The sequence below is a fragment of the Primulina eburnea genome, chromosome 2 (genome assembly GCF_022965805.1).
Source record: "Primulina eburnea isolate SZY01 chromosome 2, ASM2296580v1, whole genome shotgun sequence".
Taxonomy (NCBI): domain Eukaryota; kingdom Viridiplantae; phylum Streptophyta; class Magnoliopsida; order Lamiales; family Gesneriaceae; genus Primulina; species Primulina eburnea.
The window spans coordinates 21,754,256-21,773,147 of NC_133102.1; the positions used below are offsets into that span (position 1 = coordinate 21,754,256).

Here is an 18,892-nt window from a genome sequence, read left to right on the forward strand (position 1 = left end):
GGAGATACGAGTTAGAGTGGGATTCTCGGGTCTTAGGAGCTATGTGATGATGTTTGGATTTATTTGGTTCACTACTTTATTTTGGCATGTTAAAATTTATATTTCAAACATTTATAACCTTTAAATTATTTTGACGATGTTTATGTGAATTTGTGAACCACAAATTATGTATTTACTAAATCGCTGGGTTTGTTATATTTATAATTATTAATATTAGATGTCGGACCCGGGGCCCCACATTAGGTGGTATCAGAGCGTAGGATATTTGGGAATAGGGTAGATCGAGTCAGTTTGAATTTCTTAATCATGTGATATATTTGTTAGCATTTTCATTGTGCTATGATGTGAAATACATGATTTAAATTGAGATATTATATTGTTGAGTTTTATTCGAGATTTTTGAGATTGTTAAGTCTCAAGAGCCAGAGATGATTGATACAAGATTGAGATGATTATGATATTGTGATTTTATATGTGTTTGATCTATTTTATAACAGACATGGCTACTCGAGGTAGAGGTCGTGGTAGACCTAGACAGGACATACCAGTGGCACTAGATCAGGGCAGTGCTACTCATACTCAGATGGATATAACTCCAACTCCGATGGAGATACTGTTAGCCAGATTTCAGTCTTTGCACCCACCGATATTGAAGGGTACCGAGAATGCATTAGAGTGTGAGAACTGGTTGGAGAAAATGGATCAATTATTTGATTCTCTTGAGTATCCAGATGATCGTAGAATCAAATTAGTTGTTCATCAGTTATTGGATGTTGCTGAGAGTTGGTGGATAATGACCAAGAAAGCTTTAGAGGGTCGAGGTACGATTGTTACCTGGGATATTTTCAAAATTGAATTTTATCAGCGTTTCTTTCCTACCTCTTACAGGAAAGATAGGGGAGCCGAGTTTGCAAATTTAAAGCAGGGAAATCTGAATATTGAGGACTATGTTGCTAACTTCTCGAATTTACTGAGATTTGCTCCTCATGTAGCATCCGATGAAGAAGCTAAGGCCGATCACTTCAAAAATGGTCTTAACCCTGATATCTTTACATTGGTTAATACCGGAAGGCCTAACACTTTTGTTGAGGCTCTTGATCGAGCCAAGGGAGCTGAAACTAGAATCATTAGGCAGAGTGGTTCTCAATATTCACAAAGACCCCAACAGCCACAGTTCTGACATCAGTTCAGACAGGGTAATACTGGCGGTACAGTGGCAACATAAGAGAGCAGTTCAAGGCTAGAGGCAAACAATTTAAGAAGCATGGCAGTAATTTTTCAAGTTCTAGTGGATCGAGACAGTCTAGTTCAGTTCAGAGCACTGGTTATTCCGGCCTGACTTGTGGTCAGTGAGGTGGTAGACATTATACCGATCAATGTAGAGGAGTTTCGGGAGCTTGCCATTTGTGTAACCAAGTGGGACACTATGCTCGAGTGTGTCCTAATCGTGGCATTGATATATCTTAGAGTGGGGGATCTTTGAGACAAACACCTCACCAGAATCGCCAGACTCCTACAGTTCATTCCTATCAGCAGTCAAATCGGTCAGATCAGAACAAACAGAGTGGTAGCCACAGGGTAGGACAACCACCTAGACAACAGGCTCGAGTTTTTGCACTCACTGAGGATGTGGCACATAATGCTCCAGATAATGTCATTGCAGGTAATTGTTTTCTCTCAGGTTATCCTGCTTATGTTTTGATGGATACTGGTGCATCACATACTTTCATAGCTGAGCACTTTGTCACATTGCATTCATTGCATTCTATGCCATTATCATCTACATTATCTATTTCTACTCCACTGGGCAAAGTGATGAGGTCAGCTGAAATGATAAATGGTTGTGAATTTCGTTATGAGGATAATGTATTTGAGCTTGATTGTATTGTATTGGAGATGTCTGATTTTGACTGCATAGTTGGCATTGACATGTTGACAAGATACAGGGCTACTGTAGATTGTTTTCAGAAGGTTTTTAAGTTTAGACCTGATATGACAGATCACTGGACGTTCTACGGTAAGGGTTCTCGAGCTAAGATTCCTTTCATATCTGTTTTGTCCACGACTCGTTTGTTGTAGAAAGGAGCCGAATGTTTCTTGGTTTATGAAATTGATATTTCAAGGTCAGTACCTAAATTGGCAGATATTCCAATTGTTAGTGAATTTTCAGGTGTATTTCCGGATGAGATTACAGGATTTCCTCCAGTCCGAGAGATTGATTTCAACATTGAGTTGATGCCAGCTACACAACCTATTTCTAGAGCTCCTTATAAGATGGCGCCAATTGAACTGAAGGAACTAAAGGAACAACTTGAGGATCTATTGGCTAAAGGATATATAAGACTAAGTGTTTCACCTTGGGGTGCTCCGGTTTTATTCGTGAAGAAGAAAGATGGGTCTATGAGGCTTTGTGTCGATTATAGACAGTTGAATAAAGCCACAGTAAAAAATAAGTATCCTTTGCCAAGGATTGATGATCTCTTTGACCAGTTGCAGGGTTCTTCAGTGTATTCTAAGATTGATTTAAGATCCGGATATCATCAGTTAAGAGTTAGAGAGGCAGATGTGCCTAAGATTTCTTTTCGTACCAGGTATGGGCATTTTGAATTTTTGGTTATGCCTTTTGGGTTGACCAATGCACCTGCGGTATTTATGGATTTGATGAACCGTGTGTTTCAACGGTATATAGATCAATTTGTTGTGATCTTCATTGATGATATTCTTTTTTATTCAAAATCTGAATCTGAGCATGCCTAACACTTGAGAGATGTTTTACAAATTTTGAGAACTGAAAAGTTGTATGCTAAATTATCGAAATACGAGTTTTGGTAGGATAGAGTGGTTTTTCTTGGACATGTGATTTCAAGTGCAGGTATATCAGTTGATCAGAGTAAAGTTGATGCAGTCATCAATTGATCTAGACCAACATCAATTCCTGAGGTGCGTAGCTTTATGGGTTTGGCTGGATATTATCGCAGATTTATTGAAGGATTCTCATAGATTGCGATGCCAATTACCCAACTGACACAAAAGAATGTACCATTTATTTGGTCTCAAGCATGTGAGGCTAGTTTTGTTGAACTTCAGCAGAGATTGACTAGTGCTCCAGTTCTGACTATCCCATCAGGTGTTGGAGGATTTACAGTGTACACTGATGCTTCACATCAAGGACTAGGTTGTGTATTAATGCAGCATGGCCGTGTTGTTGCCTATGCTTCACGATAGTTGAAGCCACATGAGTCTAGATACCCAGTGCACGACTTGGAACTAGCAGCAGTGGTTTTTGCGCTAAAGATTTGGCGTCACTACTTGTATGGTGAGAAATTTGAGATATTCACTGATCATAAAAGTTTGAAATACCTATTTTCACAAGCAGATGATAAACATAAAAATTTTATATTAATTAAATGTTTTATAATATAAATATATAGTTTTTGTTTTATTAAATGTTTAAATATTATATGTTTTATAATAAATTGTATAAAATATAAGTTGTTGTGTAATTATAAGTTTTTATTATTTTTACATGTTCGATAAAAGAAGAATAACCTTGGCGTTGCAAATGGGATTAAGATGATTCTTGGACCTATAGAAAGTTGATGATAATATGTACAATATTGATGACAAGCATGAGATAAAAATCCTCTCACAATTGGGATCAAATTAAGCAACAAATAAAGTTACCAAAGGAGTGGCAGTTTTACCATGTTCTAGTATTTTGACCATATCTCTCAAATTACTTGGTCAAATAGTTTGAAAAAAATACCACAACTAGACAACTCAATTATCCACATGTTTCTTTTTATGTGAAGAAGCAAATTCGGAGAAGAAGATTTTCAAAAGTGATGTGTAATATAATATAATATCTTGGAACACCAATGAAGACTTTTGTGTAAAAAAATAATATTTTATTTGTGGTTGTCTCCCCAAATTTGGCTATAAATAGGGGTGCATTGTAATGTATTGAGATATCCCTCATTCTATGAACAAACTTTTGAGTTCATATGTGGGGACCCGGACGCTGATATGTCTTATTAATAATCTTTAGGATTTAATTATCAATTAAGATAAAACAGGGTCTAAAAATTTTTCCTTTTTAACATGTAACTGCGGAAGGTAATGGAATCTAAACAATATACATCTCTGTATAAAAACTACAGTTCAGTAGAAAAGTACAATACTGTACAACCTAAATCTAAGGTTCAATTACTAAAATTCAAGTAATAAACCAAGTCTGCTACAAGTCCAGAATCACCACGCTAACTCGTCTTCTCTCATCGTCATCTCGACCCTGATCCAGCCCCACCTGTTGTCATGCACACATACAAAACAAGACAACAGCCGGATAACTCCGGTGAGAATAAATCCCAGTATAAAACATGGTAAGCATGTATATAAACAAACTAAATCATAAAACATGCTATCATGTATAGAAACAATCTATTTCATAGTCTATGAAATTAATCAAATAAGCATGCAACTCAATTCAGATAAACATGCATATAAACAATCTTAATCATAAAACATGCTAATCCAACTGAAAGCAGTAATGATGGGTCCCATGATCTAGGAGCCACATCCATATAAGCATGCAGTTCTAATCAATCATGTCTAGACTTGACTCGATCTATAACTCTAGGGATCCCGGTGTGAATAAGACGTCACTGTCTGTCACCTACCCTACCAATCGAGGTGCTGTACGTCTTATTCCTAGACTTCGGCCTGATCTGTATCCGCGTCTACAATAGGGGCGGTGATCTTCCCCTAAGCTGTGATATCGCCGAACGTCTAGCAGTCTGGCTGATCTCCAAACTGTCCTATCTTAAATGCATGAATACAACATCTGTAAACAAGCATGATCATCTTAATGCAATGCAACATGATCTGTACATAAAGCATAGTAAGATAAAACATAAACAAGAATATAGTATGTGATTTATTGGGCAACTCAAGGATGGTCTCGATTGAGTTGTTTCTTCCCGAATATCACATGAATTATACCTTTGTCGTCCCGGTCTGACGAAGATGATGATCTGTATTCAACTATGTCCATATCAATCTGAAAAGACAATATCGAATACGCTGTATCAGTAAATAACTCAATACAAAATCTGTTCTGATCAATACTCAAATCAGTATACAATCTGATCAATATCTGAACAAGATACAATCTAATTCATGTCATCGACCTTGCAATACAATCTGAATAATTACTGAGTCTGATCAATCTCAATCAATACTGAATCTGATCAATATAACTCGATTGATGTTTCGACGGTATAACAATACAATCTGAATCACCCCGTCCCTCTGAACATCACAAATAAAATACTGGAACTCATAATCTGTGTCCACCTAATTCATACTCTGAATACTAACATAATTCTAATATAGAATCTCAGTCACTATCTTTCACAAATCATAACAATTACAGACATAGTCTGTTCTTTAATCTGACTTCAATTATACGATTTCTACGGTAGTAGAAACATCATATCTGAATCACATGCAATTCTAGTAACATCATATTTTCAAAACATCTCAAAACGTAACAAAACTTACGTCCTTGTATAGCTCGTGTCACGAGGAGAACGATACTACTTTCGGATTCGAATTCTGATAGACGGATCGTCCACAATCGCAACTTAAAAAGGCGTAAGGATTTTTCTCTCAAATCTCGGCCCTCTGATTGAATTTCTGATGAATTTCACGTGTCATTCTTCTATATATATACTGCATGCCAATCATAAAACGTGGCATCAGTTTCTAAGTTACACGTTAGACCGCGGGTGCGGTGAGTGTAAGGACCGCGGGTGCGCTCAAGCGGTGATCATATCCAAAATGTTCGAAGCAACAACCGCGGGTGCGGTGTTATCTTTACCGCGGGTGCGGTGTCTGCACCGCGGGTGCGCTCTCGCTAATACCGCGGGTGCGGTGTGGCCACGGGATTTGCACTCCATTTTCTGCACATGCACCGTGGGGGCGGTCATGCTAGCACCGCGGGTGCGGTTGTGCAAACTTCTAAATACTAGTTTTCTGATCATGCAACACCTGGTTCTCAAATCTTTCTTCCCTCATTGCATGACATGCATTCTAATATCTTCCAAATCTCTCGTTAATGAAGATTGATAATCTTGGTTTAACAATTCTATAATTCTCGGGCATTACATTTCTCTCCCTCTTAGATCTGAGTTCGTCCTCGAACTCTCAAGTAATCAATTCCGCTGTACGAGAAGAAATGTATACTAGAGTTCAACTCGAACTCAACTCTCTGATTCCAGTCTGGAATAAAAATTCATGAAGTATCCTATCATAATACTTCTTAAACTAATTCTGACAGAATAAATCTTGCCATGTTGGTTATACAACATCCGTATAAACCAATCACAGTTCATAACAACCTATCAGTATCATCTACTGATATTAAATCTGTTTATCCCGGTCAAGGGTATACTCCGTCTTTGTCTTCAACTACCAATCGTCACCATCCGACGTTGGTTTCTTCAATCTGTTCATTCTGAACTATCTTCAATAACTATTGTCATACAGTAAGTTACACAATGACAATAATCTATATAAACTAGTACTAACATCCAGTACTAATGTCCTACAAATATCTGTCAATATCTGGTAACCACGCCCTGACTATCTGTCAATCTGTGAATAATCTGTACAAGAGAGCTTATGATATACTCTTTCACAAGTACAACTCCATCAAAATCACAATCTGATATCATCTTATTCAATATTCTAATCTATCTGATTATTTCTTTGACATCGATCTATGTCATCTAGTTCTGTTTGTACGTAATCTGGTACAAACTGATAGATATAGATTGAGTAATCTGTCAATCATAATCATATCATATCATAATCTAAAGGAAATAGCGGTAATTTCATTACGAAAGCCATAGAAATGTACTCCCATTTCTATTCAGAACTATACAAAATATGTAATAATCTTCTGATTTCTATCTTTTTGTCTTCTTCTGTTAGCAATTCAGACTTGTCAGTACAATTTATGCCAACATTTCTGTACAATTCTGTGACAACTGATCTAATCTGTCTATATCACTACTATCTATCCGAATAACGCACATTCACAACTATCTGAATGAAAACTGAATTCATAACTGTTCGGTTCTGACGTTATTTGTGAATTCAGATTCGAACCATCCTGGATAAACAAATCAGTGAATAACATAAAGTAAGTAAGAAATACCTACCTGGTATTCAGCTCTGACTATCAATATCAAAATCTGTAACCAATTCTGAAACATTCTGATATCATAACATAATCAGTCCCATATAACAAAAAATCAAATATCTGTTATTCTGACTGATGCTCTGTTATGATTATTACAAACAAACTCTGAACATTCTGATCACCTGTCTGACTGTTTACACTAATCGGTATCAAACACTGATTCACAATAACAGGAATATTACATCAGATTCAGAATAGCAAAAACCTATACAGATCTAGTACTCATAAAACAACGATTGCGGCAACACTGATGATTCTGACTACTGATCAATCTTCACAGTGCCTAAATCATCTGTCATATCTCATCTGCAAATAGAATATGCTCTCAACAATATCAGATGTCTCAAATACTGATTTAGAGCAAGCACAATACGTAAGCAGATATAATATAATAAGAAGATGAGAGAATAAGAAAATCTGTAAAACTCAGCGATTCTGACTTTCTGACATTTCAGCTAATTCTGATATATCTGTTACCTGTGTCGGTTACGGTCACTGATTTCTGTCTCAACTGTACAAATAAATCGATATACAAACTGCAGATATCACATATTCTGAATACAATCTGTTTCAACCAAAATACATATCTGAACAATTTCTGTATACAAGAATCATAATTCTCAGAATATTTAGTATGATCTTTCAAATATTCCTTCAATTCATTTTGTATCATTCTGTATAGTCAATACCATTCTGTACTAAATCTACTATACAAGCAATGCCAGATCTCAATTCAATTCTGAACTCTATCTTTCTGATATAACACAATCCTGAAATCTGATCTAGGCAAACATCAGCCAACTTGTATAATATTGACCAATCTGTCAATACTAAACTCGATTTCAGTGGATCTACTGAATACATAAGGATGCAATCTGCTCCTTTCTGTACTAATCGAGTCATATACAATACATATATCAAAGGAATTCTAAATCTAGAATCCTTATCGTGGTATCTCCACTGATCATTCATTTCTGGTCTTACTCTTACCATTTTTAGAAAAATTCTACAATATGTCTGTACTTGTGCAGCATATACATATCAATAATGCGTTCAAATCAGAAAACACAAGTACATCATAATCTAACTCGATCTCATTCTTATCTTACTGTAGTATATAATATGTCACAGAAACCTCTGATATCAACATTTCCTCAACAAGCTAGGAAATCAATACTACAGTACCACTAGACCCAACAGATACAGCATATCTTCATACAACTCAGTCAAAGATATTCTTAACAAATGCATTCGTATATATCAATACATATGCAATAAAATCATAAAGAATAGTACCTGTTGTGGCTTCTAGTTCTGTTTCTCAATTAAACGATGTTCCCTACGATCTTCGGGACCATCTCTGGGGACAAACTTTAGCAAAATGCCCCAGCTGTTTACAGATATTGCATCTACCAAGCACTCCTTGGCATTGCTCTGCTGAATGTCTCCCTCCGCAAGTCCTACAATAAACATCAGTATGGCTTGGACTCGAACCACTTGAGCTAGAGGAGCCACTTCCCAACTTCTTGAATGGCTTCTTACGAGTTTTCAGCAACTCTTGTTTCCCACTCGTACTGCCACGCTCATATCGAAGAGGGGATTGCTGTGTCTGGGGTGGCTTCACACACAACCTTGTCAATTGTCTAATCAGACTCGCCTCCGCTCTCTTCGCTCTACTCAGGATGTCAGCAAAATGGTAAGGTCGTTGCAAATTCATGAATGCAACTACCTCGGAATTCAACCCTCTGATAAATTGATTTACTATAGCTTCATCATTCCCAGCTAAATGAGGAGCAAAACGCATTAGAGTCGAGAATTTAGCAATATATGTGTCAATATTTAGCTGCCCTTGGCTCAAATTCTCAAACTCTAATTTCTTGTCCTCTCGGTACGAAGCTGGGAAAAATCTTCGATAAAATTCAGTTCTGAATATTTCCCACGAAATCACTGTACCTCTCTGTTCCCACATTCTTCTACTAGTAATCCACCAACTCCTGGCGGCTTTTCGTAACTGGTAAGGCACCATTTTAACCCTCTGTTCATCTGTACAGTCAAGTAAATCGAACAAAATTTCTATATCATCAAACCAGTTCTGACAATCTTCAGATGTCTCGGTACCATTCAGAATCGGCGGCTGTAATAATTCAAATTCTTTCATGTTTTCTTCTAGCTGAGCTTCTGATGCATCTAGCTGTTCAGACGAAGTACTACCCCTTTCTGGAAATCTCCGAGGCGGTATATCTGAATGTCAAACAAACTTAATACACAATCTGTATAATCTGTCTCAGCCCTCCTCTGATCATATACCTCTGATCCAGACTCGGTTCTGATTCAGGCTTATTAATTACATGCTGCAATCAACTCAGATAAAAAACAACATGTAATAGGGAAAGCAATAAATCATGCTAGCACACACAATGTAGTCAACATTGAAATAAATCTCATGCTAGCAATCACATGCAAGGGAGAAAGTTCAATCTACCCCGCTCATTCTCTTCTATCTCAATCTAACTCAGTCTAAAGGATCTATCAGTTCTGACTATCTCAATCTAAAGGAATTATCGCTAAAGGATCTATCGCTCTGATAATCTAAGTCTAAAGGAACTATCAGCTCTGATACCACCTGTTGTGGGGACCCGGACGCTGATCTGTCTTATTAATAATCTTTAGGATTTAATTATCAATTAAGATAAAACAGGGTCTAAAAATTTTTCCTTTTTAACATGTAACTGCGGAAGGTAATGGAATCTAAACAATATACATCTCTGTATAAAAACTACAGTTCAGTAGAAAAGTACAATACTGTACAACCTAAATCTAAGGTTCAATTACTAAAATTCAAGTAATAAACCAAGTCTGCTACAAGTCCAGAATCACCACGCTAACTCGTCTTCTCTCATCGTCATCTCGACCCTGATCCAGCCCCACCTGTTGTCATGCACACATACAAAACAAGACAACAGCCGGATAACTCCGGTGAGAATAAATCCCAGTATAAAACATGGTAAGCATGTATATAAACAAACTAAATCATAAAACATGCTATCATGTATAGAAACAATCTATTTCATAGTCTATGAAATTAATCAAATAAGCATGCAACTCAATTCAGATAAACATGCATATAAACAATCTTAATCATAAAACATGCTAATCCAACTGAAAGCAGTAATGATGGGTCCCATGATCTAGGAGCCAAATCCATATAAGCATGCAGTTCTAATCAATCATGTCTAGACTTGACTCGATCTATATGTAGTGACCCGTTCCAGAATCACCTACTAATCAGAACTTAAGCATGCAATTAACTTAATAAAACTGAATCAGATAAACAGCGGAAAAACAACATATACAGCCCGATCGAATCAGTAAGTACGAATACTAAAACAACCAAATCAAACTAAATCCCAAGAATAAAATACCAGCAACTACAGGTCAACCCCTGCTAGCTCCCTGTCCTCTCCCTCCTGGACCGTCCAACCTGAGACCTGCCCCATCGAATAGGGTGTCCAAAACAGAGATAAACCGAGGACGTGAGCATAAAACGCTCAGTACCGAAAGAATGAGTATACAAGACTATGACATGCATGTATGCAAAATGTACTGGATACCAGGGTCTGGGTATAACGAAAAACTGCTCAGGCAAATGACGTCAAGGTATGTAGCACTCTGCGCCGTCGCACCAGGAGGTGGCTCCCATACCATAAACCTGTGGATATACCGGTATCCTGACCACCGTCGGCCAACGGGGTCCAACCATCCACAACAACCGAGGGCTGAGCACCCTCTGAACAGGCTATCTCAAAAGATAAACAGGCCCAACATGATTATGCAAATGCCGCATAATAAACCATGCATCATATGTCAGATAATAATGCAACACATAAACATGCAACACATAGTAAAGCATACTCAACCAGGATATCTCGGATAGTACTTCCGTACCTCAAACCAGTAGATCCTAGTAATCAGCCCTAGAATCAAGCCTACAATCCAAGTGATACCATATCACTAAACCACATCTAAAAGCCTTAACTAGACTAATAGATACTTCCAAATCTCAAGGGAACCTAGAACCATACCTGCGTCCGTAGTCAGCCCACTGATGCCGCTAGCTCCCAACTAGAGCACAGCTCCGCTACAAAGCCAGTAGCTCCCTGCTAGTGCCCGAACCTCGGGAAAAGCTAGAAACCCATCAGAAACGACTAAAACGCTCTGGAACTCTCGGAATTGGTAATTGAAAAGTGAAGCCTCGCGCCTCTATTTATAGACGACGATCGGACGATCCGATCTACTTCGGAAGATCCGATCCTGTGCACTTCGGACGATCCGATCCACTTCGGACGTTCCGAACTCTGCATGTCTTCCACGTGTCCAGCCACCTGTCTTCGGACGATCCGAACCTCTTCGGACGATCCGAACCCTGACACGGTCTACTGTTGACAAGACTCGGTCTGACACCGAACCGAACGGTCCATCCGAACCCACTTCGGACGATCCGAACCTCTTCGGACGGTCCGATCCTGGTTCGTTCCTTCCGAACTCGCAGAATATAATTAATCCAATAATTACTCAATTTAGGCATCGGGATACTACATTCTCCCCCTCTAAAAAGGATTTCGTCCGCGAAATCGAGTCTGAAGAATAACAATTCTGAACAATCAATACATTCATCTCAAGAATGAATTACAAATTGAAAGCCCAACTGAAATTACAATCATAACTGAAAATGCTACAACTAGAACAACTCAGGATGCTCTGACCGCATGCGACTCTCTAGTTCCCAAGTAGCTTCTTCAGTACCTCGGCGCTGCCACTGCACTAAGACAAGAGGAATAGTCTTATTCCGCAGTACCTTATCCTTCCGGTCTAAGATCGAAACCGGTCTTTCTACAAAAGACAAATCCGGATTCAACTGAACTTCTGTCGGATGCAAAACATGGGACTCATCCGCTACGTATCGTCTCAACAAGGACACATGAAACACATTGTGAACACTAGACAGATACGGTGGCAAGGCTAATCTGTAGGCCAAATCTCCCACACATTCCAAGATCTCAAAAGGACCAATGAATCTCGGAGATAGCTTACCCTTGAGTCCAAATCTCAGAATCCTCCGAAAAGGTGATACCTTGAGAAACACTTTCTCGCCTGCATCAAAATGAAGAGGCCTGCGCTTGGTGTTCGCATAACTCGCTTGTCGATCCTGAGCAGTCTTAATCCGCTGCTTGATCACAAGAACTTTATCCTTGGCCTGCTGAATCAATTCTGGACCCTCGACCTGTCGTTCTCCGACTTCCTCCCAGAACAGAGGAGTACGACAACGTCGACCATACAACGCTTCAAACGGAGACATACCAATACTCCTATGAAAGCTGTTGTTGTATGCAAACTCTATCAGTGGCAAATGATCCTGCCAAGCTGGCCCGAAATCCATCACACAAGACCTCAACATATCCTCAAGCGTACGAATAGTCCTCTCTGACTGTCCGTCAGTCTCTGGGTGATACGCAGTACTCAAACTCAAAGTAGTGCCCAAAGCTTGCTGAAAGCTACCCCAAAATCTAGACGTAAATCGAGGATCTCTGTCACTAACGATACTCACGGGCACACCATGAAACCGTACAATCTCCTGAATGTACAACCGTGCCATCCGATCGAAAGTGAAATCTCTGTTATACGGAAGAAAATGGGCAGACTTGGTAAGCCGATCTACTACAACCCAGATAGCATCTCTATTCCCCACAGACATAGGCAAGTGAGTCACGAAGTCCATCGTGATATGCTCCCACTTCCACTCCGGAATAGGAAGATTCTGCAACAAACCTCCAGGTCGTCGATACTCTGCCTTTACCTGCTGACAGACCAGGCACTTGGAGACATACTGATAAACATTGCGTTTCATACCTTTCCACCAAAATCGAGTCCTTAAATCTTTATACATCTTGTTGCTCCCCGGATGAACACTCAACTTGCTACGATGAGCCTGGGACAAAATCTCCTCCCTCAAAGTGTCATCCTCCGGTACAACAACACGACCAGATAAGCACAAAAGACCCTGAGACTGATAGTGGAAACCAGAAGTATTATCTCCATCAGCCAACCGAGCTAATTTCTGAACCTTAGAATCAGACATCTGAGCATCTCTAATCCGAGAGTACAACACTGGTTCAGACAAAATAGTAGCCACACGGATACTCTCTGATCCCTTCCGATGCTTATAATTGAATCCCATCGAACAGAAATCCTGAATAATCCCAGATACAGCACAAGTCTGAAGAGCAGACAATCTCACCTTGCGACTAAGAGCATCAGCCGTGAGATTCGCAGATCCTGGATGATACTTGATCTCACAATCATAATCCTTGAGTAGATCCATCCAGCGACGCTGACGCATGTTCAACTCTGCCTGAGTGAACAGATACTTCAAACTCTTATGATCGGTGAAAATCTCAAATCGCTCACCATACAGATAATGGCGCCAGATTTTCAAATCAAAAACGATCGCTGCTAATTCCAGATCATGAACAGGATAGTTCTCCTCATGAGGCTTCAACTGCCTCGACGCATAAGCAATCACATGCTCATTCTGCATCAAAACACACCCTAGACCCTGCAAAGAGGCGTCGGTGTAAACACTAAAACCACCAGATCCAGCCGGTAAGGCCAAAACAGGCGCAGATGTCAACCGTCTGCGAAGCTCCAAGAAACTCTCTTCGCACTCTGATGTCCACTCAAATGAAACATCTTTCCGAGTGAGCTGAGTAAGTGGCTTAGCAATCTGAGAGAAGTTGACAATGAAGCGGCGATAATACCCAGCCAATCCCAGAAAACTGCGGATCTCGGCTACTGTCGTCGGACGCGACCAGTTCAATACCGCCTCCACCTTGCTCGGGTCAACTGAAACTCCCTCGCTAGAAATAACATGACCAAGGAATACAACCCTGTCAATCCAAAACTCGCATTTACTCAACTTCGCATAAAGCTGATTCTCGCGAAGTATCTGTAAAATAATTCTCAAGTGTTGTACGTGTTCTCGCTGATCACGCGAATAGATTAAGATATCATCTATGAACACCACAACAAATTTATCCAAGAAGTCTCGAAATACCCGATTCATCAGATCCATAAAAACTGCTGGTGCATTCGTCACCCCAAAAGGCATAACCAGAAACTCATAATGCCCATACCGGGTCCTGAATGCAGTCTTTGATATATCTCCCTGATGAACTCGAAGTTGATGATAACCAGACCTTAAATCGATCTTGGAATACACAGAGGTACCTTGCAGTTGATCAAATAAATCATCAATCCGTGGCAACGGATACTTATTCTTTATCGTAGCACGATTCAACTGCCGATAATCTATGCAGAGCCGCATAGAACCATCCTTCTTTTTGACAAAAAGAACTGGTGCTCCCCACGGGGACACACTGGGTCGAATATACCCCTTGTCAAGAAGATCCTGCAACTGCTGTTTCAATTCTTGCATCTCTGATGGAGCTAAACGATAAGGAGCTCTGGAGATTGGTGCCGTGCCTGGCACTAAATCAATGCTGAAATCCACTTCCCGAACTGGAGGAAAACCAGGAATCTCCTCGGGAAAAACATCCGGAAAATCGCAAACCACTGGAATGTCACTGACCCCGACACTGTCTGCGGACGAATCAATAGCATAGATAAGGTAGCCTTCTCCGCCCGACTCTAAGGCACGACAGGCTTTCAGAGCAGAAACCACAGGCATCGGGGGTCGCGCTCCCTCTCCATAGAAAAACCAACTGTCGCCCTCCACTGGACGAAACTGCACGAACTTCTGGTAACAGTCCACAGTAGCTCTATACACAGTCAGCACATCTATTCCCAGAATGCAATCAAAATCCTCCATCGCAAGAATCATCAAATTAGCAGTTAAGATATTACCCTCAAACTCTAGAGGACAACCCATCACTAGACGTTTAGCTAACACCGAATGACCCATCGGTGTGGAAACAGATACCACAATGTCCAAAGAAGTGAAAGGTAAAGCATGACGCTTAGCAAACCTCGCAGATATAAATGAATGCGATGCACCAGTATCAATGAGAACGTAAGCAGGTAATCCACATAAATTACAAATACCTGCAATAACTCTCTCGTTCTCCTCAGCAGCCTGATCCTGGTTAAGAGCAAAGACCTGCCCTTGAGTACGCGGTCGGAGGTTAGAGCCCTGAGTAGACTGTCCCTGCTGTGGCCTCTGATGAACTGAAGCCTGAGAACCAGATCCTGATCCTCCACCCATCTGTGGACAATCTCTCTTCATGTGGCCCATCTCACCGCACCTGAAACAAGCACCCGCAACTCTGCGACAACGCTCTGTCGGATGGTCCTTCCCGCAATGCTGACACGGGCCCTTCTTCTTCCCAAAATGGTGAACTCCTCCAGATCCAGAGGAAGAAGAAGTAGATCCAGCCTTCTTAAATGATTGGGCACGGGGACCCAAAGAACTAGTAGGACGAGCAGACTGCATGGCTCGACCCCTCAGCAAACTGCCCTCTGCCTGGCGACAACGGTTCACAAGGCCCTCATACGACGTCGGATCATCACAGACCACGACCCGATCATAAATCTCCTGATTGAGGCCCTGAAGAAAATGATTATACTTGGCCACCGCATTGTCACTGACGTGCGGAACATATGGGAGCAACTCAAAGAACTTCTGCTGATACTCATCAACAGACAAACTCCCCTGCTTCAGATTGATCAACTCAATCGCCTTGGTCTGCAGAAGAGCTGGCGGAAAGTAAAGCAGCATGAAAGCAGCTCGGAAATCGGCCCAAAGAACTCGGCCCTGTCGCTGAACTATCGGTGCAGAGGTAGACCTCCACCACTTACGTGCACCGCCCTCCAGCAAGAAATCAAGGGTATCCATCTGCTGCTCCGCCGAGCACTGGAAAGACTTGAAACAGCTCTCCATCCTCTCAAGCCAGTTCTCCGCAACATCCGGAGTCTCGCCGCCCGAAAGAGATTTCGGCCCCATCTGCAAGAACCTATGCATACTGAAACTCCGAGGCTCATCTCGTCGGTGTGGACGACGTTCCCGATGCTCTCGACGTCGCTCCCGATCGTCGCGGTCTCCCCAGCGTCCCACGCTGCCATGACTACTAGCATCGTCGTCAAAACCAGACATCTCTACAAAAAGTCACCAGAGATTAGACCCAAAAGAACAGTTCTAAATCCCAAAATCTTAATGCATGCTCTGATACCATAAATGTAGTGACCCGTTCCAGAATCACCTACTAATCAGAACTTAAGCATGCAATTAACTTAATAAAACTGAATCAGATAAACAGCGGAAAAACAACATATACAGCCCGATCGAATCAGTAAGTACGAATACTAAAACAACCAAATCAAACTAAATCCCAAGAATAAAATACCAGCAACTACAGGTCAACCCCTGCTAGCTCCCTGTCCTCTCCCTCCTGGACCGTCCAACCTGAGACCTGCCCCATCGAATAGGGTGTCCAAAACAGAGATAAACCGAGGACGTGAGCATAAAACGCTCAGTACCGAAAGAATGAGTATACAAGACTATGACATGCATGTATGCAAAATGTACTGGATACCAGGGTCTGGGTATAACGAAAAACTGCTCAGGCAAATGACGTCAAGGTATGTAGCACTCTGCGCCGTCGCACCAGGAGGTGGCTCCCATACCATAAACCTGTGGATATACCGGTATCCTGACCACCGTCGGCCAACGGGGTCCAACCATCCACAACAACCGAGGGCTGAGCACCCTCTGAACAGGCTATCTCAAAAGATAAACAGGCCCAACATGATTATGCAAATGCCGCATAATAAACCATGCATCATATGTCAGATAATAATGCAACACATAAACATGCAACACATAGTAAAGCATACTCAACCAGGATATCTCGGATAGTACTTCCGTACCTCAAACCAGTAGATCCTAGTAATCAGCCCTAGAATCAAGCCTACAATCCAAGTGATACCATATCACTAAACCACATCTAAAAGCCTTAACTAGACTAATAGATACTTCCAAATCTCAAGGGAACCTAGAACCATACCTGCGTCCGTAGTCAGCCCACTGATGCCGCTAGCTCCCAACTAGAGCACAGCTCCGCTACAAAGCCAGTAGCTCCCTGCTAGTGCCCGAACCTCGGGAAAAGCTAGAAACCCATCAGAAACGACTAAAACGCTCTGGAACTCTCGGAATTGGTAATTGAAAAGTGAAGCCTCGCGCCTCTATTTATAGACGACGATCGGACGATCCGATCTACTTCGGAAGATCCGATCCTGTGCACTTCGGACGATCCGATCCACTTCGGACGTTCCGAACTCTGCATGTCTTCCACGTGTCCAGCCACCTGTCTTCGGACGATCCGAACCTCTTCGGACGATCCGAACCCTGACACGGTCTACTGTTGACAAGACTCGGTCTGACACCGAACCGAACGGTCCATCCGAACCCACTTCGGACGATCCGAACCTCTTCGGACGGTCCGATCCTGGTTCGTTCCTTCCGAACTCGCAGAATATAATTAATCCAATAATTACTCAATTTAGGCATCGGGATACTACACTATAACTCTATGGATCCCGGTGTGAATAAGACGTCACTGTCTGTCACCTACCCTACCAATCGAGGTGCTGTACGTCTTATTCCTAGACTTCGGCCTGATCTGTATCCGCGTCTACAATAGGGGCGGTGATCTTCCCCTAAGCTGTGATATCGCCGAACGTCTAGCAGTCTGGCTAATCTCCAAACTGTTCTATCTTAAATGCATGAATACAACATCTGTAAACAAGCATGATCATCTTAATGCAATGCAACATGATCTATACATAAAGCATAGTAAGATAAAACATAAACAAGAATATAGTATGTGATTTATTGGGCAACTCAAGGATGGTCTCGATTGAGTTGTTTCTTCCCGAATATCACATGAATTATACCTTTGTCGTCCCGGTCTGACGAAGATGATGATCTGTATTCAACTCTGTCCATATCAATCTGAAAAGACAATATCGAATACGCTGTATCAGTAAATAACTCAATACAAAATCTGTTCTGATCAATACTCAAATCAGTATACAATCTGATCAATATCTGAAAAAGATACAATCTAATTCATGTCATCGACCTTGCAATACAATCTGAATAATTACTGAGTCTGATCAATCTCAATCAATACTGAATCTGATCAATATAACTCGATTGATGTTTCGACGGTATAACAATACAATCTGAATCACCCCGTCCCTCTGAACATCACAAATAAAATACTGGAACTCAAAATCTGTGTCCACCTAATTCATACTCTGAATACTAACATAATTCTAATATAGAATCTCAGTCACTATCTTTCACAAATCATAACAATTATAGACATAGTCTGTTCTTTAATCTGACTTCAATTATAGGATTTCTACGGTAGTAGAAACATCATATCTGAATCACATGCAATTCTAGCAACATCATATTTTCAAAACATCTCAAAACGTAACAAAACTTACGTCCTTGTATAGCTCGTGTCACGAGGAGAACGATACTACTTTCGGATTCGAATTCTGATAGACGGATCGTCCACAATCGCAACTTAAAAAGGCGTAAGG

General features: G+C 40.8%; 1 protein-coding gene across 1 annotated transcript; it reads left to right on the forward strand.

The window, feature by feature from the left end:
- Nucleotides 1-499: 499 nt before the first annotated feature.
- On the forward strand, nt 500-1,180 carry LOC140824168 (uncharacterized). The gene has a single exon (XM_073185764.1). It carries the CDS (start codon nt 500-502, stop codon nt 1,178-1,180), a length of 681 nt encoding a protein of 226 aa, XP_073041865.1.
- Nucleotides 1,181-18,892: the final 17,712 nt, after the last annotated feature.

Excerpts from the sequence above, each read along its gene's own strand:
- LOC140824168 (XM_073185764.1), top strand. The coding sequence starts at position 500 with ATGGCTACTCGAGGTAGAGGTCGTGGTAGACCTAGACAGGACATACCA.